The sequence below is a fragment of the Mus musculus genome, chromosome 8 (assembly GCF_000001635.26).
Source record: "Mus musculus strain C57BL/6J chromosome 8, GRCm38.p6 C57BL/6J".
NCBI classification, from domain to species: Eukaryota; Metazoa; Chordata; class Mammalia; order Rodentia; family Muridae; genus Mus; species Mus musculus.
Window position 1 is genome coordinate 87,563,629 of NC_000074.6, and position 25,942 is coordinate 87,589,570.

General features: G+C 44.7%; 1 protein-coding gene across 1 annotated transcript; it reads left to right on the forward strand.

Annotated features, from left to right (window-relative positions):
* Positions 1-278: 278 nt before the first annotated feature.
* 4933402J07Rik (RIKEN cDNA 4933402J07 gene) lies at positions 279-25,569 on the forward strand. Its single transcript, NM_177901.3, has 6 exons — positions 279-534; positions 4,242-4,346; positions 4,860-4,983; positions 18,959-18,994; positions 22,373-22,625; positions 25,321-25,569. Exons 1-6 carry the CDS (start codon positions 388-390, stop codon positions 25,466-25,468), a joined length of 813 nt encoding a protein of 270 aa, NP_808569.1. The 5' UTR covers positions 279-387; the 3' UTR covers positions 25,469-25,569.
* The last annotated feature ends 373 nt before the right edge of the window (positions 25,570-25,942 follow it).

The following is a 25,942-nucleotide window of genomic DNA, read 5'->3' on the forward strand; positions in this document are numbered from 1 at the left end:
TCTATCATTGGTTCCTTCTCTTGGGTGAATAGACATTTGTGTTACATAGCATCAGGAAAAAAAAAAATCTCACATAACTGAAACAGAGAGACCATAGAACGTAGGGGAAACATGAACCTAGAGATAGAATATGATCTCATGGAGGTAGCTTACATCCTACCTCTACTCTGACCTCTGACCTAGAGGCCAGTTGCTAAGTCAGCAGTGACCTCACAATCACTCTCTAGACTTTTCCATCTCTACGGTCAACATCCACTTGTTTCCTGCCTCTGTCCTTTGTCACTACATCCAGAGGCCACATCCTGCCTCTGACTCCCACACCAGCCAATCCAGGATCCAGAGAGAAGAGTGACAGACTCTGTTGTAGGGCACAGCTGAGATAGCAACATGACAGAAGTGGTAGAAGACACCGAGAATCTGATGCCCACTGAGAGGAAGTCCTTCTGGAGGTCAGCTGAGGAGAGGCGAATGTCTGACCTGACCCGGGTGCTGGAGTGGCTGGAGCGGAGGCAGGGCAAGAAGCGCGCCCTTCAGGTGTGTATGATGGGAGAATTTGCTGGAAGACTGTGCAAAATTACTAACAGGAAAGAGAGTTGGAATTCAACACTCCCAAACAAAGGGCAATCATGTTTTAAACACTGGAGTAAGCTAGTGGGCAAGCCCTAGGGAGAGATGGCTTACCATAGATAGGCTTGTCCTTGTTTCCTGATGGCAGTTATCATGATTGGGTTCCTCCTATCCTTCCAAAGACAGGATTACAATCTTTACTAGTGACCATATTTTAGAGGATGGCTCCTGGTCCTTGAGAAAGATGCTTCTCTACGGAAAATGTAGGATGAGGCGAACAGATTTATATTTCAGAGGGAAAGAGAAAGAGGTTGCTCAAATACAAGTGATCTGAAGTTGACACTCTAGAAAGCACTTGGGTCAGAGTTTTTAGTGAGGAGGAAGTCTCTAAAGTTAGGTCAAACTGTGGACATTGCTAATATCTCTCAGGTTTGGAAACAGTCATAGACATTGGCTTATCCTCCATGTGGGTAACACAGCCCTTCTACTGTCCCCAGACCCTCCCTTTCTCCAGGATAGATCATTCATTCCTACTCAGTTCCCACACTGAGATTCCTACTACAATATGCCTCCCTCTCCCCCTACCCCCACCTCAGGGCCTGCTCTCAACAGCCAGTCCTCTTTCTCTGAAAGTCTTAGATATCAAATTTGCCTTTGGTTTCCTGAGAAGCTTAGGTCCCCTGGGTCCATTGTCTATGAAAATCAAGTCAGGCCTGTGAAAGGTGGCACCCTCTTCAGAAAATACTCAGACCCAACATCTCCCAGCCAGGAAGGATGCTTGGATCCTAGAATCTACAGTCCCAGAGCTTATCGGTGACGATGGCAAGACTAAGAATGATGGTCATCCTTAGCTACTCTGTACTGTCATGCACTTCTAGCCAGGCTGTATGGCTGAGGGCCATGATTACCCTCAGCTGACAAACGAGAAAACTCTATCAACAAAGGTCTCAGTGTCTGAACAGTGCAGTAGCTCAAGTTCAGATTTAGTCAGTCTCCACGTCTGAGCTTTGTTACAGCTTGCTCCGATATCTCCGCAGTTCCATACTCTGCTTCCAACAGATGCTTGCCTGCTCATCTATTTACTCCTCTCGTGCAGCCAGAAGGACCTCTGATAGCCTGTCTGTCCCATCATCTGGGGTTGAGGGTGGTGGAGGGCTTGCTGTTGGATCTCTTAAAATTCAGTATCAGTCTCAGGAACTCTCTGTTTTTCAAGGTTAATAGGCCCCCATCTCCTTTCAGAGAGATGATGTCCTACTGTTTCAGCAGCTTTGCCTTGCAAGTAGGCTGCAGTATAAATAATTTGAAACCTAGAAAGGAAACAAATTTACATTTAAAGCACAAATCTCCATCCATCACCATGTGCCCCAGAAGCATCTAGATTTCTGAAGAAGGGTGGCAGGTCTTTCATGGGAGGAGACCCTTGGTTCTCCATTCCTCTTTCACTGGGTCAGGCCTGCAACCCTGATTTTGCCCCTAATTTGGTGGCTCCCTGTGCACTGGGGCAGCACCTATCAGAAACTGAAGGGAGGGAAGATTCCTTTGGGCCGTGTTTCCAGTGAGTTCAGGCCATTGTAGTGAGGAGTGTGCAGTGAAGAAGAGCCGTTCATATCATGACAGCAGGAAGAAGAGAAAACACCAGAAAGGGAGGGGTAAGCTATTGCCCTTACTACATACCCACAGGAACCTACTCCTCCCAATGGGCCCTACCCCCTACTCTTTCCACTATTCAATAATCCTGTTATGAATTCATCAAGAGATGAATCTGGACTGGGTCAGATCCCTTGGGATCTGATTGTTTCTGGAAACATCACACACACACACACACACACACACACACACACACACACACACACAGGCTCTGTTAACCTCCTAGGTGACTCTCAGTCCTATCAAATTGACAGTCCTGACTGAACAGCACAGCTCCCTTCCAGATTCCTGATGATGCTGTGGGCACAATGGTCACTTGTTCTGATGAGCCCTTAAGATCCAGAATTCTCTCCGTCCCAGAGGACTTTGAATTACTGTCTTCTGCACGTTGCTTGGGTCTAAGGCTCTACCACATCACATTCCCAGCAATCTCCCAAACCGACTGTAATAGAACTGTTCTGAGTAGCTCTCTGGGGACATGGGTTCTGGAGTGTCAGAGTGCATCCCGGAGGAGGAAATACCCTATCCCTTATTCCACCTGCAAACCCAGTCTTGACACAAACACTAAATAACTCTTTTCTCGCTAAGCTATACAACACCATGCTGACATGAACCAGCTGCCCTTCTTGGAAGGGAGCTTTATGAGTCCTGGCGTTGAGTACTGTGCCGGGTAGTTTTTCTGTCAATTTGAAACAAGCTAGGATTATCTGGGTAGAGGCAACTTCAACTGAGAAAATGCCTCTATCAGATTAGTCCATAAGCAAGTATGTGGGACATTTTATTGATTGATTGTGGTGGAAGGGTACAGCTCACCGTGGGCAGTTGCCAGGCCTAGGCATTAGGATTCTGGATGCTCTAAGAAAGCAGGCTGAGCAAGCCATGGAAATCAAGTTTCTGCTTGAGTTTCCACCCAATCTACCCTATCTACCCTGTGATCAGGGCAAATAAGACAGACAACCCCTGTCCTCCCAAGTTGCTTTCGGTCATGGTGTTTTATGAAAACCATAGAAACCAAACTAAAATAGATAAACCCTGGATTTTCTGTGTTGCCCATTGCCAGCTCAGCAACCAGCCCACATCCCTCTCAGGGTCCTCCTGTCACATCCAGAGAGCAGTTATTGTGTATGGACCCCAAACTGAACCAGAGAGAGAACAGGCATTTGCCCAGGGTAGTGCAGCCACTAAGCAAGTGACAGAGCAAGGTGACCTGGAAATGAAAGCCCAGGCCGTCCAACCCTGGGAACCACGAGTGGCATACTCTGAAGTTGGTTGCCTGATCTTTCCCACTATAGCTCTGCAACCTCTCCCCACCTTGATAAGGCTGAACAGGCTACTCCCCATGTGGTGTTATCCTAAATGTGCTCTGAGAAGCTCTTTATCCACAGGAACTTGGAGGTCCTTAGGACCTGTCCACTCTGCTTCCACTAGGGAATAGCAAAGCCATCACAGGCCACAGGCAACTTGCTTCACTCATTCAAGAGCAGATCTCAGAATCCATCCAAATAAAAAGCCAGACATGGTGACCCCCGGACATCTAGCACAGGGGACTGGAAACAAACAGACTCTGAGGAGTCGCTGGCCAGCCAACCTAGCCAAAATGTTGAGCTCCATGCTCAGTGAGAAACTCTGTCTCAAAAATAAGGTTGGAAGGAATTTGAGGATGGAGGTCAACCTCTGTGGCCTCCCACCCACCCTTGGTAACATTAGCAAGTATCTGCATACACACATATGCACGCACACACACACACACATACACACACGCACACCACAAACACACCAACACTGTCTACTAGTAGGAGCAGGGAAGCCAGCTCTTGGAGATCTGGGGTCCTTTGGGGATCTTGTCACAGATGCCAGGGATACATGCCAGGGTGGTCCAGAGGCCAAGGGACAGTGAAGGGACAAGAGGCTCTAGAGTATTGGTACTAAAACTTGGTTTCCCACTTGCCAGGAATGGCCTCCTATTTAGAGACAGTGGGTAGAACCCCCACAGGATGGCTGCAGAGCCCTTTATCCTGCCTTTACAGAAAAAGAAGGAAGAGACAAAGAGTACAGAAGAGAAGGCAGGAAAGAAAAACGTAGGCGCTAAGAAGAAGCTAGAAAAAGTCAGCCGCAAAGTGACCTTCCACAAGGTAACACCTCTCCCCCTCCCCCACAGCTGCTCCTCTACTATGGTGTCTGCCACCCCTCTCTGAACCATAATGACACCCTAAGAGATGAGTCTTCTCACGCGCGCGCACACACACACACACACACACACACACACACACACACTCCTTGCAGCTTCCCCAACAACCTCTGCTTTCCTGCAGTCCAGTTTAAGGGTGAGCGTCTCACATTCCTCCACCCACGTCCCTCCATACTCCATGTTACCAGGGCCCAGAGAACCATGGGAACACTCAGTCCTGTACCTACAGGGTATCCCAGACCTGCCTGCGAGCATAGACTGCATGTACCCTCATGAGACAAGGAGAAATAAAAGTGAAGTCTCAGGGAGCCAGCATGGAAGACACTTCTGCTCCCTGAAACTCTTCCTGGGCTCAGACCAGGTCCTCGAGCAAGCTGGAGAAATTTCTCAGTTTGGGTTTAGAGGATGCTGAGCAAGGTCCTCTAAGCAGAGCATAACTTCTCTCCTGCTTTCCAAGGGCTACGTACGTCCTGTCAAGAAGAAGGAACCCACCATTTACCACAAGAGAAATGAAATAGACCTAAAGAGCAAGCGTCTGAGCATGATCACTGCCAACTTCAGGGATAGCAATAAGAAGTCTGGTAAGGAAAATACACAGGCCCTGGGATACCAGAACTGACCTCCCTTGTCCAATTTCTAAGAGATAATGGAAGAGCTGCAGCATCCATGCTGATCCAACCTGTGTACATAGGAGCCAGGAGCCAGCATGCAGGGTTGTTAGGGAATCACCCAGGGTAGCATTTGACAATCTGGGTATGCTGTGGATAGGAGGGGAGTGGTTGTTGATCTCTACATTGTCAGGAATCCAGCACAGTGTGATACATGCTCCTGAACTATTCCAGTGATGTCCAAATTCTTTAACTCAAACACTATGACAATGTCTACTACAGAAGGTGCCATCCTGGTGACCTGACATCTGTCAAATGGTATGCATTCCTAGAGAGGGACAGGCCTGGGTTACAATTTACAGCCCTGCTCCACCACCACAACCAACTCAGCTGTATCATCCTGACCATGCTCTGGGTCTAGATTAGCCGCATATAGAATGATATAGTAACTACTTTCTCTGCAGTGTGGTTGTGAGGTTGCAACCATAGGGGGCCTATAAATCACCAGCCTGACACAAGGAAATGCCAGTGAGGTGGTGCCACAGGGTTGGAAAGCAGATACATTAAGCTTTTGTTGTGCTTGGGGGACAAGCTTGAGGTGCAAGTGGGATTTCTGCATGCCCATGTAGAAAGTTGGTGGGAGTTTGGAGCAGGGGTCACTAAGTTGTTCCCCCTTGTGTTCCAAAAGAAATTCCCTCCACAACTTTTCACTAAGTACGCCAAAGCCATGGCAAGCAAACCAAAGCCTCTGGTCTGACACCGTTTAGTTTGACAGAGCATCTCTCTAAGGGCCACGGGGCTAAAAGCACTGTGGGACACTGGGTTGAAGCCACAACAGCACATTAGCAGAACATGCATCCAGTCCAAAGAAGCTATGCAAATGATCAACCGTAGACACCTCCCTTTTGGTCAATGCACTGTGGTTATATGTAGCTGATCGGTGCTACTTTGTGGGTTCTTCTTCTTTCCCACGCTTTACCCCCCTGGTTTCTTCTCCTAACACTACATAGAAGAGAAGGGATAGTGGGGGGGGGGGGTGGATTGAGAGAGAGAGATCCCTGAATCTGATTTCTTTCTCTTTGTTTCTTCTTTGATTGACATGGCTACTAACAAACCACAACCAACCTCCCTAAATGACCAGCAATCACCACCTCCTCCACCGCTGGGGTCCAACCATTTATGTAAAAGTTCCCAGAATTCCAAGTGTCATACAGTTGCAGACATTACCTAAAGCTGGCAAAGTTCTGCTTCTGCTGGAGCGCCAGGCAAATCATAGACAGCTGCCCCGCACAATCCGAAGCAGCCCCACAGCCCTACATCTGGGGTTAAAATGAAAGCACGTGCTTACAATATTTCTGTGTCTTGGAAAGAAACCAGAATTCTAAAAACAAAAAAATAACTAGAGTTATGAGATATTATCTCTCAGGAAAAGTGAGTGAACGGGTAGTAGAAGCCCTGATTGTTTTCATTGGACCTATTCTAACTGTTCATATTATATAAAGCTATATACATTCTTAATTAGAAATCAAAATCAAGATGGGAAGCTCCGTACTCCAGCCAAGCTCTGCACTCCCCCGTCATCACTGTTACCCCACAGGTGGCCCCGTTGGGTTCGGGAGCTTCCTGAGATCTTGCTTCCAGCAGAGCCCCACCTCTTCCCCTGCCTCCTGAAGCCTTGCCATTGTGATTTCTGCCCAGACTCCTCCCGGGAAGTCTTTGTGTGTGAGCAGACTTTACTGAGACTTTCAGGGGCAGCAAGAGGGCAAGAATCCACATCACAGAGGTGCATCGCTAACAAATCAGAGGCTGCTCAGGAGACCCCACTTCCATTCTTCAGACTCCTTTGTCTCCGAGCCCCACAAAGATTTTCTTGGCTGCACTTGTAAGTAGGAAAGGCTTCCTGGGGTTTTCTGAAAGTTCCAGGCTGAGTTTAGAGTTAGACACCCGGAAGCCCTGGGATTCATCGTCGCCAGCTCTGCCTGTATGGGGCGGGGAGCAAAAGCCTGCTCAGGAATTCTTCCTCAGTCTGAGTCCTGGGGGCTCTCCGTCCTCCCTCTTTCCTCCATCCTTGCCTCTGACTCTGCACTCTCCACCCCACGCAGTGCCACTGCAGTCTCCACCCCACGCAGTGCCACTGCACTCTCCACCCCACGCAGTGCCACTGACTGACTTTTTACTTAATCTGATTTGTAATTCTTCTGTCTCATTCCTAAAGAGAGCTATGAAGAAATTTTCCTAAACAAAATTGGTCTCTTTCCTAACTGAACCTCCTGGCAGCGGAGTAATGGTTTTCACCTCACATGAAGGCTGACTTGCGGGCAGTTTTTCCCACTGTTGTCCTCTTACCCTCTTCCTCACCATCGAAGACAGATTTACCGTGTCTGAGAACTGGGAAGTCTTGCTTCTTTTGATGTGAAACAGCCCATAGCCACCGGAGGGCAGTAAAGGGGTCCACGCAAACACAGGAGCAGGTGTTCAGAGGCATCAAAGAAACACCTGCACCTGTCCATATTTGGCATCCAGGACTGAGTCAGGCCGAGCTTAGCCACAGTAAGGACATATTCCTCTGCAGTCTTGCAAGCTCCCTTAGACAAGCAGGGGGGATCTGAACTGGGAGACAGGATGGAGATCAGGCAGCCTCAGTGTAAGCATGAAGCCAGTTACCTGCCTAACTCCCAATGCTACCCTGAACTATACAGGCTCAACAAAGCTTTGCCCACCTCAGAGGAGGACAGTGAAATTGCCAAAGCAGAAAGCGAGCCATCCTTCTTGGTACCTTTCTCCTTCAACCTTCATGGCCTGGTCGGATGCTTCTCCAGTCTTTATGCCTTCATCTGTTTATCTTCCCTTTTCCTTCCCCACTGTTCTCTTAATTTGCACTTAATCCTCCACTGAACCAGCTTCTTGCAGCTTCCCCTTCTATGGCTGCCACATTCACCTTCCTAATTTGTGTGTTTATGTTTAATGTGGTTTTCTTCACAGTGTTGCCACTTTCTTTTATTATTTTCTATAATAAAACTCATATGGTGGGTAAATTACCACAAAGGAATTGAAGATCACTGAACTGACTAAAAATAATTCAAAACTATCTTAAAGCCTAATGAACTATAAGGCTACCATCATTGGAGAAGTATCCTCCAGTAGATACGAACTAGTTCTAAGACCCAGGACTGGACAATGTTTCAAAAGCGCCTTGGACCACCCAGTCCTAATCCCTCTCCTCAGGGCTCAGGCTGCTTATGGAAGAGGAGGGGAGCGAGCTAAAGAGCTAGAGGGGATCAGAGGACACCAAGAAAACAAGGCCTTCTAAACACAGAAGGTCCAGCACAGAGACTGTAGCAGCACACACAGGGCCTGTACAGGTCCAAGCGAGATGGGGTCCCGGTGCTGAGAGGGACATGACATGAGGTCCCATCCCTAACCAAGAAGCCATCTCCAACTGGCAACCACTTGCAAAAGAAAAAGAAGTTGTCTCCAGTGAAGTTTTACTGGGTACATAGACCACACCTAATGGAAAACTCCATGCCCAGCAGAGATCACCAACACAAAATGAACTCAGTGCTATTCTTAGAGGTGTGTTGTTGCTGTTGTTGTTACTGTTGGGTTGTGTTTGCTTGTTGTTTGTCATCTTATATTTGTGCTCTGTCTCAGAGTTTACCTCCTCACTGCCCTTTTGCTTTTGTATATTAATTATGGCTTCTGCTCCTGTGTTTTTATGGGTTCTATTTGAGTGATAGTAGTGGTGATAGTGTGTCTATGTATGTGTGCACTTGTGCACATGTGTGCATTTCTTGTGCTTTTTCTTTGTTTTTTGTTTTGTTTTGTTTTGTTTTGAGACAGGGTTTCTCTGTATAACCCTGGCTGTCCTGGAATTCACTCTGAGAAACCCTGTCTTGAAAAACCCAAAAAAAGAAAGGAAGGAGGGAAGGAGGGAAGGAGGGAAGGAAGGAAGGAAGGAAGGAAGGAAGGAAGGAAGGAAGGAAGGAAGGAAGGAAAGAAAGAAGAAAGAAAGAAAGGAAGAAAGAAAGAAAGAAAGAGAGAGAGAGAGAGAAAGAGAGAGAGAAAGAAAGAAAAGAAATGGAAGAGACAAGCAAACATGATGGCACATGCCTGTAGTACCAGCACTCAGGGGCTGAACATGCAGAGTCACAATTCAAGGCCAGCCTAGCCTACATGAGACCCTGATTCAGAGAAAAGGGGGTGGAGGCAGTCAGGATTTTTTTTCCGACCAGGCAAAATTGGAGGGAGTTCATCTGTACTACAACTAGAGAGTGTCTTTCAACAGAACTGAGAGAATATGTATTAGCAACATACAAACTAATGAATGTAACACTCTCCCTGGTAACAGTAACTATAGTCAAATTCAGAATTCTGTGGCATTGTAATGCTTGTAATGTAATATGATGGTTCTATATAAATCATATCCAAAAGTAAACACATCTTTTAGATTTAATTTTGCACACTTATGTGGTATGTAGTCCATATGTGGGTGTGTGCCCATGCATAAAGGTTCCTGAAGAGGCCAGTGTTCGATCCCCTGGAGCTGGCGTGACAGGTACTTGTGAGCCACCTGATTTGGGGTTCCAAGAACCAAACCCAGATCCTCTGCAAGAACAGCACGTGCTCTTACCTACTGGGCATGTCTGCATCCCCCAAATCAAACACCTTAAAAGCTATAACTATGAGACATATCTAGTAAGGGCGAAAGTGTTTAAATTTTTTGTCTTTCATAATTGACTGTATAGTATTGGTACATATTCACCCTAATCGTGGAACTTACCAAATTATTGTGAGCATGCATTGTGAGTCATGCATTTGTTATCTTGTGTGTCCACTAGCAAGTTTCATGAGCTATTTATAATTATGAACTGGGGTTGTTAGTTTCCCCCAAAGGTTAATAAAGTTCAATATATTTAGAAAAAAACTATAACCATACTGCTTTGCTAATGAATATGTAAGATTAAAATTTTAAATTGTGGGCTGGGGGTAGGGGGGGGCGGTAGTTCATGGGTAGAGACCTTGCCTAGAACAGGAGGCTGAAGTTCAATGCCCAGCACCACAAACGGAAGCCATTTCTATGCCATCAAGGCTAACTGCTCCAAGCTTAAAATACTCATGGTAGTCATGGAAGAAAAACCTGTAGTAGATATGCAAGCTATTAGGAGAAAGGGGGCAAAACACCACAGCAACACACCAGGGGGGAGGGGAGGACAAAGAGAAACAAAAGGCGTGCAAGACAAAGTAGCAGCTGTAAATCCTTGTCCTTAAATATAAAAGCTCCCCAGTCCATTTGTGTGGCTGTAGCAATACTGTGCACCAGCTAGGAGAAAGCCTTGTTTTCCTCACTTGGGAGAGCGCATGGCTCAGGGATATGCTGGCCACAGCACCTGCCAAGGACTCTTGTCCTCTCTCATAAACAGTTGAAGGGGAAGGGCAGCTGGTGTGCTCAGGAAAGGAAGTATGGAGAATGGACTCCATATGTGACAACATGCTCTCCGGGCTATAGTAACCAGGCAGCTCCCCGACAACCCACTTTGCCCACACCACTCAATCAAGGATTTCGGTTCCAACAAGTGAGTCTGAGGAGTACGTGCAATCTATAGCATTTGCTAATCCAAATAGAATAGTTGGAAAGCTAAAAAAAAAAAAAAAAAAACTAGCTATGCTGACCACAGAGACCTGTTTGAACTTTTAAAAGCACACACATGGGCTGAAAAGTAAAGGCCTGGAAGAAAGAGACCCTGTGTAAATGGAAAAGGCAGGAGGTGGCTGGACGGGTATCAGATGAAATAGACCATGAAGGTTATTATACGGCAGTGAAGAGGTCAATTCGTCAGAAGACCCAACAGTTGTAAATATCTATGCATCCAACCTTGGATCACCTGAATAGATAAAACAAATGTTAACAGCACTGAAAGCAGAAATAAATAGCAAGGCAATAATAGTAGCGGATTCAATAACCCAGAGAGGGGAAATGATACATCATCTGGACAGAAAATCAATTGAGGGGGAGGGGGAACACAGATTGGAAAAACACAAGACCAATGGACCTCACAGATGCACACAGAGTGTCCGTCTGTCTAAAGAGAGGCCTCTGTGCTTGCTTCTCAAGCAGGATGGGTGCCCTCCAGGATAGAGCACACACTAGGCCTTAGATCCATGAAGATGTCTTCTCTGGATTTAACCAGGCGCAAAGGAAAATGGTAAATAGTGCTCTGGAATATCCCAGAAGTCCAAAAGTACATAGTATGAACCTGGAGACCGGAGAAGGGAAGCCTTGCACACAATCACCGAAGGTGACCTGCCCCTGCATCCCAGGTGTCTATGAGTATAGGCGCTGCCCGACAGAAATAGAAAATTGCAACTAAATAAAAATAATAATAATAAACCCTAAGCTCATGTCAACAAAACAAAGTAAATAACAAAGATAGTTATTATTTAGACTCTCATACAATAAAATGGCCAATGAAACTAACAGTTGATGTTTTAAGGAGGTGGCCAATTGGTAAATCTCTAGCAAGACTAACTGGAAAATAAAAACGGTGATTTTGTACATTAAAAAGTCAACATTACAGATGCCACAGAAGAGCAAAGAATATGAGGAACTGTTATAACTGACTCAATAGCAATAAGTCACTGCCTGTAAGAAAGTCAACCCCTAGAAAAACGAAACCTGTCAAAAGGAATCAAACCAATAGAAAGGAGATTGAGTCAATAATCAAAGCCTGTCGATTAAAAGCCCAGGGCCTGATGGCTTCATGGGGATCCATATCAGATGTTCAGATGAGAATCAATGCCAATCCTTCTCAAATTTTTCTAAGCTACAGAAGAGCAGAGCATATTCCCAAGGGACCTCCGTGTCCTGATACCAAAGTCAGTTTTAAAAAGATGGCGAGAAAAAGAATGTCATAGGCCAGAACCCATTGTAACAGCTGAACGTAGCCAAATCTAGCACACACTAGAATGACTGCCACAATGACCCAGCACAAGCCACCCCCAACATGGAAGGATACTCAACACACAAAAATCCACACATTGTGCTGTAGTAGCAGAACAGGAATAGAAATCAGGTCAAAAGTTTCTGTCCAGATTCAACATCGTTTTATGAGATAGACTCAATAAATCACAGGAATTTCACCTTGCCAGAGCAGAGACCTCATGTGACTAGCCTACAGCTGATGTCACACTCACAGTGAAACCCTGGGATGAGGAACTAGGCGAGGGTACCCACTAGCCCTTTCCATTCACCATGACACTGGATGCCCTGGCCAGAGCACTTAGGTGAGAAAAAGAAATACAAGAGACCAAAACCAGAAAGGACGAAATAAAATCATCAGTTTTTAGATGTCATAGTCACAAAACTTTGAAGACTTCTAAGACACAACTGAATTAATGCGCAAATTAAAGTTAAACAGATTAGAATTGATTTTATTTCAGTTTTACTGGCATGCATTCATCACCCATAGCAATGGGTTTCATAATACATTGTCAGCTGTATCACGTATTCTGACCTCATTCACCCTTTCCTTGCTAGTCTGTCTTTTCCCAGAGAACTTCCATATCTACCTTCGTTCTTATTTAAACATAAATGAATTTATGTACACACACACACACACACACACACAATTAACATCCACATGAGAGAAAACACTGTTGTGTTTATCAGTCTGGCTTATTTCACTTAACAAAAGCTGACAAGAAAATTTTTTTATGATTTTATTCTCGTGTGTGTGTGTGTGTGTGTGTGTGTGACTATATGTCTGTGTTACTCAGGACAGAAGAGGGCATCAGATGCCCCTGGAGTTGATGTTACAGGCAGTTGTAAGCTGCCTGATGTAGGTGCTGAGAACCAAACTGTAAGAGCAGCAAGAATTACCCACCAAGCCATCTCCCCAGCCCTGAGAAGAAAGTTTCCAAGACTAACATTTATAGTGGCATCTAAACAATAAAATACTTAGAAGGTAAGATACAGATGCTTTGAAAACCATAGGACAGTGCTGAAGCCACAGATAAATGACAAGGGGCCTTGGTTCACAGATTGGAAAAATGCTCTCAGATTTTCAATATTACCCAACATAGTCTACAGAGTCAATATAAGATCTGTCAAAATTCCTATTGGATTTTCACAAAGAAATAGTAAGAAGAAAAAAGCCAGAGGCATCAGATTTCCTGATCTCAAACTAGTCTCTAAAGCTGTAGTAATCAAAGCAGTGTGGCATCGGGTTAAAAAACGACAGAGACGTCAGAACAATAGACCATCACCTAGGAGTAATCCCACTCATATGATCAGTGAGCGTTTGACAAGGGTGCCAAGAACATACAAAAGAGAGAATAGTCTATGCCGTGAGTGGTATTGGGAAAACGGATAAACACATACAAAGAAATATACCCTATGGCACCCAAAACAAAAGCAAAAAAAAAAAAAAAAATCTCAGTAGGTTGAAGATTGAACTGTGAGACCTGAAACTTATCAAACTTCTGTAATTAAACACAGGGAGAAACTCTTTAACGTTGGTCTTGGCAATGACTTTATAATATCATGCACACACACACAACCCACAGATGATAAATGCAAAATATAAACCAAAGGACCATGTCAAAATAAAAGACATCTGTGCAGCAAACTGAATCTTCAAAAGTAACTAACAACCTGCCTGCCAAAGAAGAGTGGATATCTGCTGTGGTTTGGGGATGAAGTGGCCCCTAAAGGCTCCTGTGCTGAAGGCGTAATCCCAGCTGTTGGAATCAGACATCAGAGGTGACTGGGCCCTGGGACCGCTGGCTCTGTCACTAGGTGGACTCACTGATGACTCCTCACACAAAGGCATTGTTGGAAAGTATTAGAAAACAGGAGGTGAAGCCTCAAAACTGTAGGTTGTTTGAGCAGGCACTGAGAAAGCCCCCTCTGCTCACCAGGGATGCCCAAACATTTACCCACTCTCGATTTACCACAGTTTTGAAAACAATGAAAGCAGCTGACCATAGACTGACTGAAGCCATTCACCAAAAATTAAATTCTTTATCCATTATTTTCTCATGTATTTACACAGTGATAGAAAGACTAAATAATATCCAAGCATACAGTGAACTCATAGACAACAGCAAAAGCCAAAATGTTTTTAAATATAGGTAAATAATCAGCAAACAATGTTCTCCCAAAGATGTTACGTAGAAATACGTCAAGTTCCTAAGAGCATGTTCAAAACATTATTCATCAGGCAAGGCAAGACAAATTCACCAAGAATATAGCCTCATCCCTATCAAGAGCTGTGATAGCTGATCTTGGTTGTCAATGTGGCTACATCTGGAATTAACTAAAATCGGAATGGCTGGGCATGCCTGTGCGGGTTGTTTTTTTCTTACTATTTAAAGTTAGCCTAGCAAACACAGAAGTGGATGCTCACAGTCAACTAATGGATGGATCACAGGGCTCCCAATGGAGGAGCTAGAGAAAGTACCCAAGGAGCTAAAGGGATCTGCAATCCTATAGGTGGAACAACATTATGAACTAACCAGTACCCCGGAGCTCTTGACTCTAGCTGCATATGTATCAAAAGATGGCCTAGTCGGCCATCACTGGAAAGAGAGGCCCATTGGACACGCAAACTTTATATGCCCCAGTACAGGGGAACGCCAGGGCCAAAAACGGGGAGTGGGTGGGTAGGGGAGTGGGGGTGGGTGGGTATGGGGGACTTTTGGTATAGCATTGGAAATGTAAATGAGCTAAATACCTAATAAAAAATGGGAAAAAAAATAAAATAAATTTAGAAGACCTACTTCTAATCTGGATCTTTGAGGTGAGAAGATATACTTTTAATTCAGATCTTTTGGAGTAAGAGTCACCTTTAATGTGGGTCACACCTTCTGCCTATATAAAGGACACAGAAAAGGGAAGCTTTTAGCCTTTCCCTGTTTGCTCTCAAGTTTTCTAGCAAGCCCATTCCTTCATTAGCAATAGAACCTACTTCTTCAGGATTTTGAAGTATATTGAAAACCAACTGAGACATCCAACCTCATTGAGTGAATTACTGGATTCTTGAACCTTCCCTTGGTAGACAACCATTGTTGGATTTACTAGACCCAGCCTTTAAGCTATTCTAATATATGTATATTATATATATATATATATATTACATATATGTGTGTATATGTGTATATATAAAGATTTATATGTATATGTTTATATATGTTTATATGCCTATATATGTGTCTGTTATATATTACATGTGTCTATAATATACATTTTAATATTATGTATTATATGCATAATATAATATATTTATATTTATATTATAATGTATCTATGTGTATTATATCTATATGTTACAATATATAAAGATTTATTAGAATAATAAACTCTATTTATAAAATACATTATAATATATAGATTAGAGAGAGAGACTCATTTAATCAGTTCTGTTCCTCTAGAGAACTCTAATATAGTAGCCAAAGCCACAGAGGGTCCCACCTCACACCTCTCAGGATGGCCAGAATCAAAAGATAAGCAAGAGCAAGTATCAGCAAGGGTGTGAAGAGAAGAGAGCTTCACACTGTTGGTGAGATTGTACTCTGGCAGAGTATATTGGAAAACATAAAATTTCTTTTTAAAATTAAAAGGAATTGCCATATGAGCCGACACTCCCACTCATGATACACAGCCAGGGGAAAAGAAACCAGAGTCCTTAGGACATCAATGGACTTGAGCAACACTAGAAATAGTAACAGCCTAAGTAACTGATGGATGGGTGTACACACTATGGAATGTTAGACAGGCATGAAAAAGAAGTAGTAACTTCTATATTAACGACATGGAAGGATTGAGAGAGCTTTGGACTAAGTGAAAGGTTGGAGGAAGACAATTGTTATGTGAGCCCATGTGTATGTGATCTAAACGTTTGAGCTTCTAGAAATAGGAGACTGGTGGTTTTTCTGAGGGCCTCAAGGGTCAAAATGGGGATACTCTCGGCAAAGGTGTAGCCATTCAGTTCAAGATAAAGTCCCGAGGCCTTCACAGACAGCAGAGTGACAGGCTGAGGAAGACAAGGGGCAAGTTTGCTTCAGTACAACTTAGTAGTGGGTACTTGTTCAAACTTCAGGAGGCTGACCCCGAAGGTTTATTTTAGGCATATTTAAGCACAGCACAATTTAATAAGAAACTATTCTGCACATGATTAACTAATCCCGAGTGCACAACAAAGCATACAGAAATCTCCTTGGGGAGTAAAATAAGCTAAATATACAACAGATATGATTACACAAAAACTCTCGGTAAAGTCCATGAAGATAGGTTCTATAGATTGACCGAAGAACAAAAATATATGATAAGGGTCGGGGGGGGGGCGGGGGGGAGGATCTAGTGCTGGAAAAGTCTCCAGACACACAGATAATGCAAAGGTCACCAGGCTGGAAAGCAGTCCACTCCTGCTTTCTGGGTGGATAACAAGCACTGCAGTCCTTCCCTTGAAGGAACAACTCTCCGTGCCTGGCATTCCAGGATCCCCTGATGCTTGTGTGAGCACAAAGACCTCCGTGCTCCCCTCCACTTGAGCTCTAAGACAATGGAGTCATAGTCAGTGTAGTTAGCAGCCCTGCGTGACACGCTCGAACTTGCTACACGACTGTGAGAAACACAGCGTTACAAGCTTCAGACTTGCTAACCGACTACACGGAGAGTGTAACCATGCTGTTGGATGCCTTAATGTGATGGCTTTAGTCACACCCCAATCCAGAAGTACATCAAATCTTCATCGTATGCATTTTAAACACAAGCAAGGTTATTTGTCAATTATACCTCAGCCAAGCTATACAAAGTATGCCACATTAGATGAACACATCAGTACAGCGGATGTGACTGGGTTTACAAACCGCTGTTTCCGATAAAATTGGTTTCTATTCGATTCTATCCCTGCCTGCTCCTTTTTCTTCTATCCCTGTGGGTGATTTTTGTTCCTGCCTCCTCTTTCTTAGTTTGTGATCTATAAACCTGTTGCACTGGCCTGAGCCTGCACCTCACTTCTCACAGTCTCCTCCTTCTTCCTGCCAGCATAAGGGACCTACAAGGAGACATTTCCATTTCTTGCCCCTTCATGTTATGCCGCCAGCCCCATAGCTCTCCACGTGTTACAAGTTCACAAGGCACCAGTGGAATTTCTCTCTCTCTCTCTCTCTCTCTCTCTCACACACACACACACACACACACACACACACACACACACACACATTTGCCTGCATTCCAAGTGTTCTTCATTCCTTTGTGTACATCCAGAATTCTGTCTGGAGTCACCTCCTTTCCCTTGAAGCTTTTTTTTTTTTTTTTAACATATCTGAAAAGAGAGTATAAGATTTTGCAGCTTTTGCACATCCGAAGAGGTCTTTATTTCACCTTTGACTGTCCTGACTGTGCATCGTTTTTGTCCCAGATCCAGGTCTCTACAGCCCCTCTCCCTGCTGGACTCGGGGGTTGCCAGTGGAAGTCTGGAAGCTGGCTGCCCTCTGGATCCTGATACACCTCATTCTTAGGTGTCCTTTCAAGGTCTTCCTCTAACGGGTTGCCCAGTGATGGGCCTCACTGTCATTTGCTTTGTACTTTATATACTTGTGTTGGAGTTTTGCAGGGCTTCTTAGTTTCTAGATTTTATCGATTTTGCACCATTTTAGCCATTATTATATTTTCTTAGTTCCTCACTCTCTTCTCTGTCTTCCGAACACCCTAACCACACGTTGAAATTCCTCAGGTCACTAGTTTCAGCCTTCTCCCTCTCCGTGAGTCATTTTGTGTCATCTCTGTGGCTATGCCTCCAAACCTCTTGTCTTTGTAATTCCCAGTCTCGTGTTATTCCCATATAGTTTCATTTAGAACATTGTCATTTTTATCTCTAGAAGTTCACTCTGAGTCACTTTGAATCTTCTGTGCCCCTAGCATGCTCATGTCTTGGTAAGCATAGTGGTACATTTAAATAGACATTTCTAGACTTTGGAGTGTGGCTCAACCAGTAGGGGACTACCTAACATGCATAGAGTCTTGTGTTCAATCCCCCAAACTATCACATAGTACCAAGCATGATGGGACACATGTGTAATTACAGGACTTGAGAGGTGAGAGCAGGACGATCCGAAAGCTAAGGTTTTCCTCTACATAGCATCAAGGCCATCCTAGGCTACATGAGACTCCCTCTCCCAAATGTAGGTACATTCTTTTTCTGATCTACCATTTCTACCACTGTGCCCCCATCCTTTCCTGCACTGCTGATCAGCACTGAGCTAAGAGGGGCTTTCCATCCATCTGCAACAGTCTATAGAGACATCTCCTGTTGCTGCCTCATTTTCCCTACATGGTCCACTCTTAATCAACTTGGAAGGAGCTCTCCCTGTGTTAACCTGAATAGCTGTGCCTGCTGCAAGCTGGGACAGTCATGCAGTTTACATCTCTTCTTTCTTCTCACCGTCTTGTGCTGCCTGTTGTCCAAAGTCTCAATGCTGTGGTCTTTCACAATGTCCAGGTTTCCTTTTAATTATGTTGGAGGGCAGACCCTCACTTTCTGTTATCCAGCCTTGACTGAAAACAATCTCCATTGACTTTTCCAGAAAATGATGGCCATACATCCTGCACCCTTTGTCAACATGAATAGTCATCTCAAGTCCCAAATGTGGCCCACTGAAAACCTAGCTCATCTGTTTAATGATATACCAGAAGTGGGGATCATTTTTTTCCCAAAAGGAAAGGCTTCAGGAAAAGGCATCTGGGTTCACCATGAATTAGAAATGTGGGTCTCCAGTGCATGACCAATAGCTTGCTCACTAGCTAAATGTATATGCTATGGTTGTAAAACTACACACACACACACACACACACACAGAGAGAGAGAGAGAGAGAGAGAGAGAGAGAGAGAGAGAGAGAGCCCTTGAATTGCCATAACCTCTAATAGTGTTGCTGTCCTTCCCACTGCAGGTCAGTCTGGATCCAGAAGAACATCGGAGAGCACAGGAAAGTATATGTTGTTGCTCTAAACTCCCTGATTTTCAGAGGACACTAAGACAGTGCCTCATCCCTGAAACATAGCACCAATCTCACCATGCACAAGCAGACGGGGCTGAGGTCATCCAACCTAGCCACCTTGTCAGGGACCAGCCACAGACCAGACACCAGATGGAGCATGAGGTATTCTAAGGCTACTTTGTATCCATCTAAGACCTTGGGCAAGTCGAGTCACTCTCTGCCCAATCTGCTGACCCTCACTGAGAGCCTGGTCCCATGGGATAGAGGACTATCCTGAGAAGATTCCTGAATGTTGTAGAACTCGAAAGCTTACAGGGAAGCTTGTGAGGAGAATCTTATGAGAAGAAAAGAATGAACCTGGCACGATGCTGAAAGCTGTTTTAGATTACAGAGGAAAGTCCACAATTCATACACACACACACACACACACACACACACACACACACACCAGCATCAGGGTAACTTGTATCTGCAAGCTTAGAAATGTTAAAGATGCACAATCATCTACATCTCTGTCTGTAGGAAATGCCACAAAAAAAAGCAATTCTATCAATTAGCAAATAGTGGGTTTCAAAGTCAGAATTCAGATGCATCCTTAAAACCAAATGATTAAAAAAATAAATAAAAAACAAAGACTAAGTTTGAGATAAAACAAGGAAATGCAAATGAGATGAGGCAGCACGGGGTAGGAAGAGATGTGGAAGAAGCAGAGATAGCTACTCTGAAATGTTAAAGAATTAGTAAGAACCTTATACAGCCACAACCAAAGACGCAACTGAATAAGGACCACAGAAGGAATCTAGAAGAGCCTTTTAAAATATATTCTGGAGCTGGAGGGATGGCTCAGTGACAAAAAGCATTGTCTGTTCTTGCAGAAGACTTAGATTTCGTTTCCAGAAGTCATGTGGTGGCTCAGAAATGTAAATTCAGTTCCAGGAGATCTGGCACCATCCTTTGGCATCCATGGGCACCAAGTGCACACACAGTGCGCATACATACATACATACATACATACATACATACATACAAGCAAAACACTCATACGCATAAAATAGAAATCAATCCTTTTTCTAAAATATGATACTTGGGAACTTTCAAATACTCCTCTTTCAAAAATCAAAAGCTATAATAGGAAATCAGTCAGAGGCTGCAGTCGTGCAGTTAGAGACACTACAGACTCACATCAAAGCAGAGGAAATCTTAAATTGCTTGTCAGCATCACCTATATATTTCCCCAGAACAACAACAACAACAACAAAAGCTTTCATTTTGAAGCATAACTATTTTGTTTATTTTTAAATGTTTATTTTTATTTTTCATATTATGTATATGCACACATATCTGAGTGTGGTTTTGTTACACGTGTACACATGCCTTCAGAGGCTAGAAGGTGTCAGATCCCTGGAGCTGGAGTGACAGGTGGTTGTGAGATGCCAGACATGGGTGCTGGGAACTGAACTTGGGTGCTGTACAAGAGTAATATGGAGTTTTAAACACTGAGACATCTCTTCAGCTTCCTAAAACATAAGGATTTTAGAGAGATCTACTTTGTCCTAAAATACTCATGAGAAATGAAGTTAAAAGATACTCTTCAACTAAAAAAAAAATGGAGATTAAGAAACACATAAAATTACCTACATATCAAATAACTAATGCATGCAAGCCTATTGCATTTTAAACCCTCTCGGCACAGAGAAACCGACACAAAGAACGAAAAATAGAAGTAATGGTTCTTGCCTACATAAAACAAACAATAAGAGCAATAACTTGGATTTTTTTACACTGTAATAAGGACAGACAGGAAAAGAGAGAGAGAGTAAATCATTGGTGAGATGAGGGAAAAAAAAAACAGGCCAAATACAATGCTTTCTGGGCAAGAAATCCTCGTACTCGGATACTAAGAATACTTGCACACTTTAAGACTTTTATCTCCGCTGTTATAGAGAGTGCAGCCTGCATGAGGGCGGTTGATACTGGCCTGTGAAGAACAAACCACCCACTGCCCCTCTAGCCTTACAGATCATGTAGACCCAGACACCTCAGCATTAACTTAATGAACCATTATAACTCTATAGTAACATTATACCAAAAAGTACTACAACAAACTCACAGTCATATAGATGCGATAAATACTAAAAAATACATTCAAAACATACCTAATCTGTGAAAATACATCAGATGCTCTGGTGTCTGAAGTAATCCCTAGCACTCCATGACTGAGCAGGCTGCGTCTCATGGATGAGGGACCCTGAGATGTACTCACAGCAGCCAACTAAGGGAGAAGCCACACAGTGGTATCAATAGACAAAAGTCATTCATAAAACGAAGCTACCTTATTAACAAAAGATAGAAAAATAAATGAAACTGGCCAATCTCATTGGAAAATTATGGGACACTAAAGTCATTTTAATTAAAACCTAAACCAAAATGGGTGTGGCTTCAGCCCGCCGCCGCCCTTACTGTTTTAGACGGTCAAATGCATTGTGCCAAGAAGAATATATAGTTTTTAATAAATACTGTGAGGAAGATACTTTCATTTCTCCAAAATATTTGCAAAACTCAAGGCATTCTAATTGACTATGTATTTTTGAAGCGGTAGACTTTGCTTTGTACCAATCACAGCAAGTAAATGTGGAATGAGTAGGCAGTGTGCCACTTGGTAGTTCTGTAAAACACGGAGAGCGGTGGTTCTCAGCCTTCTTGATACCGCACGACCCTTTAATACAGTTCCTCATGTTGAGGTGACCCTCTCCCCCCCAACCATAAAATGATTTCTGATGCTATTTCATAACTGTAATCATGCTGTGGTTATGAATCATAATGCAGGCTATCTGAGATGCAACCCCTGTGAAAGGGTGGTTCGACCCCTCAGAGGGGTTTAAATGTAGATCCACTGGTGTTAAAGAACCTAACAAAGAAAAGCAAAGGCGTTCCAGCTTTAGCTTCATGTTTGGCTCCTGTCAGACATTTCCCAGTTTCACTGCCTATGCAGCTGTGTGCCATCTGCAATGGGTCTCCACACCACAAACCATTGCCTTTTAATCCCAGTTCAACTCTTACCTCTTCTGATCTCTTCTTCTGGGCTAATTCCCTTTAGATGACCTTCCTCTGGGAAGGGAGGACAGGAAAGATTGAAAGAAAGGAGCGAGAAGGAAGCTGAAGCCGGAAGGCAGTTGGGAAGACTGGCAGGAGGGAAGCTGGGCTAAAGCTGAGGGCAGCCCTACAGGATATCTTGCCAAGACTCAGCTCTGCTGCGAGGAGTCTGTACATTCTTTTAGTTCCGTCTTGCTCACTACCACCACCCTTCCCTGCCCAACTCTCACCTCTGCCATGATCTAACTTCCTGGGGGCATCTTCTAATTTCAGACATAGACATCAAGGATGTTATAGCCCTAGAAACCAACAGTCGGGTAAGCGCTTTCCGAAGACAAAGCTCTGTAGATCCTGGAATTCAGGAAGGTATGTTTGGCAGCCGGAGGGCAGGCATCCTGAGAGAATGGGCAAACAAGGCTCCCGACAACAACTATGAACGCAAGCTGAAGAGCCTTATGGAGAAGGGCATGGATCCCAAGATGGAGATCAGCAAGATGCTGAAGCCAGAGGAGGTGCTGAGCTGCCGGTGAGCACCACTGGGGCCTCTGGGCAGGCCTAAGACAGCAGTGTGTAAACGTGTACCTAAACATGGAAAGGCAGGCCTAGGTCAGTAGGCTGTGAACACATGCCTGGACAGGGAGGAGGGCCAGCCCAGCCTTACCTGGCTCTAGCTGGCAAAGAAGTGCTACAAGGCCAAAGCCCTGGGTTTCCCAGTAGTCTTTACTATCAGAGGCTACAAGTAATATATTTAGTCCTATTAAAATTCCCAGGATGAACAGCCAGGTGGGGGCTTCCATTTTGAGCTCTGCCTCTGGAACATCACACTTTCCATTTGCTTCACAACAGAAGCCGTAGAGATTCATTAGAAGGAAAAGACAGGTTGTCTGTGGCCTCTTTCTCACAAAGAAAACTGCCCTGAGTTCCATCACTGGTGAGCTGGGGCAGCAGCGTCTATATTGGTTACTCTTCTGTTGCTATGCAAACACCACCACCAAGGCAACTTGGATGAGAAGGAGATTCTTTGGGTTTTTAGTTCCAGAGGGGTCCTTCCATAGTGGTAGGAAAGAACATTGGTGAGCTCAGAAGCTGTAGGCCCAGTGGCAGGAACAAGAAGCTCAGAGTTCATGTCTTCAAACACAAGCAAACTAGAAGTAGGGTGAGACTTTCTCAGTCCCTCCATCCCCCCCCCCAAATAATGCACTTCCTCCACTAAGATCACTCCCTCTTAGACATCCCCAAACCCCCAAACAGTGCCATCAACTGAAGGACCTAGTATTCAAATAGCAGATCCTACAGTGGCCATTTCTCACAGTGTCACTGTCCCCAGTGACCTTCTGCTGTGTTTGGGGTTTAGATTCCCAAGACAACTATGAGCCATCAACTTACCCTCTTCTTTTCTCACAGTTGGAATGGAACCCAGGGCCTTGCATGAGCCAGGCAATGTTACACCACTGAGCCACAGCCCCACTTACCTCTTGCTTCTTCTCCATCCATACCTCATAGCCAGGTCTCCACTCTGAAAACACCCAAGGCCAGTGCCATCCTTAACTTCCAGGCAAAGTTAACAACCTTCAGCTAAAGAATTAAGGCATCAGGATAGCGGGGTCACTCTCACCAAGCTGGCAGCAGTATAGCCATCTTAGGTGAAAGTTGGCCTCAGGGCCTAGAAACTAACCAGTGCTACCCATTGCTCCTGGAGACTAAGACGTGAAGCAGGGATAGAGCCAATGAGAAGCAGCATCCAACCAAATGCGCTTACAGGAATAAGCAATGGTGTGGCTCTAATGATGTTCAGCTCCACAATGGAGGCTTCTTTCCCACCCAGAGCAGGAGCACTGAGACAGATGACACCCATGATGTCACCGGGGAGGCATGCAAGACCAGGGTGAAGATGGTACAGTGGGGTCTTAAGGAAGCCACATGTGAAAGTGCTGGTCCACCACACCACCCTGGCAGACTCTCCTGGGAGGGGAGGGCTAGAGCCATAAACAAAGGCAGAGAGCCCACAGGCACAGGCACAGGCATGGCAGAAAGCTGGTGATGGCAACACAGCTCCTCCTTGTCAGCCATAACCAGCCAGAAGGTGACTCGTAGCATCTGTTCTCTACAAAAGCTGGAACCAAGAAGGCAATAGAATAACACACTCTGTTATCCCAGCACTCAGGAGCTGAGGCAGGAGGATTTTGTGTTTGAGGTTGTCTGAGCTACGTAATGAGATCCTGTCTCAATATAACTAGATAAATGAAGGCATTAAATGTAAAGTCGGTCCCAAGGTCAAGGTTGACGGTGGAATAAGGAAACTGTCTGGATCCCACAGCACAGATAGGATCAATTTCACTCTTCAGCAGAAGGCAGAATTGCAAGGCTTTAGAAAATACTTTAAATCAATGACCTTGTTGTTTAACTGTGTGTGTGTTAAGGAAGGGCACGTGGGCCTGCCCCTGAAGCTCTGTGTGTACACACTCGAAGGCCTCCAGCCTTGGCTTAGATTCACTGCCTGCAGCAGTGAGCAACATACCGAGTTCCACCCTCTTACACATAGCACACTCCACGTTAGCCATGTCCTCTTTCTTCCTGATGCTATTCTAACAGAGTCTTCCAAATAGGATGGCCCACTCTGTACCTGGCTGTCACTCTGTGGATGGATCACCCCATTTCCCAAATGCACACCTGTCTTTCCATAGCATAGCTTCTCTTAACTTCCGTGGACTTTGTGCAGAGTGTCACGACTGAATGTCATGACTGAATCATTGAAAATTAGCCTGTTTTCCTTGGTGATACCCAGGGTGATGCCTGGCAGGTTGATTTCCAAGAGTTATAGCACCATGAGTTCCTATCATCTCTGCCACCTGCAGGGTACCCCTCTTCAGGGACACCCAGAGGAGCCAAGCCAAGGTCTCTTGCCTGGCCTCCTGCTTAAAGTCAACCCCTTTGCCTCACCTACTTCTTTATTTTTGTTACTTTGTTTGCTTGTTTTGTTTTTCTGCTTGTTTCTTTGTTTCTGGTTTTGTTTTTGAGACAGGGTCTCCATATGTAGTTCTGGCTGTCCTAGAGTTTACTATGTAGACTAGGCTAGCCTCAAACTCACAGAGATCTGTCTCTGCTTTCCAGTTTGTTGGGATTAAAGGTGTGGGCTACTTCACCAAGCCCAAAACCAATGCCATTTTAGTGAAAGTCAGACCCCATGACTTCTTGTCACCTCTCCCTACCTTCTCTTTAAGATACCTGCGTTTGTCCAAGAACAACATCAAGACCTTGATCAAGCTGTGCAAGGATGCAGGGATGGATGTGGACATCCACCCCCACATGGTGGAGGCCGAGATAGACGCAAAGAAGATCTTCGGACAGCGATTAAGCGTAGCACTCTAGCCGCTCTGCCCACTGGAGACTCATCCCTTGGCGACTAAGCACCCTGTTAACTAGCTTCTGTAGACCGCACCAGGCGAATAAGTCAAATGCATCACACTAGCTGATGTCAGCCCTGTCCTCAGCTCGACTTTGCATCAACCCAGGAGTAACCGGGAAGAGAGCTTCCTTAGGGGAAGTTTGCAGACATTTGCCTGTATTCCAGTGCAGATAGAGACGGGGGGGGGGGGGGGGGGCTCAAGGGTTCAAGTTCAATGCCAGCTTGGGACTGTATGAGGCCCTGTCCAAAACATCAAAATGGGGAGAGGAGGAGTACAAGGTTTTTTTCAATTGCTTCTTAGTAAAGAATTTTTCTTGGGCAAGAAAATGGGGCTTCAAGTCCCCAGGGGGACTTCACAGAGGAGAAAAAGTTGAACAGCTGTCTGGATACACATAACACTGCCCTACGGAGCTCATCAGTTTATGGGGAACTGGCCC

Coding starts and splice junctions, on each gene's coding strand:
- 4933402J07Rik (NM_177901.3), top strand. CDS start 388: ATGACAGAAGTGGTAGAAGACACCGAGAATCTGATGCCCACTGAGAGG. Junction 4,984..18,958: donor GGATAGCAATAAGAAGTCTG/GTAAGGAAAATA, acceptor TTCCCACTGCAG/GTCAGTCTGGATCCAGAAGA. Junction 18,995..22,372: donor AAGAACATCGGAGAGCACAG/GAAAGTATATGT, acceptor TTCTAATTTCAG/ACATAGACATCAAGGATGTT.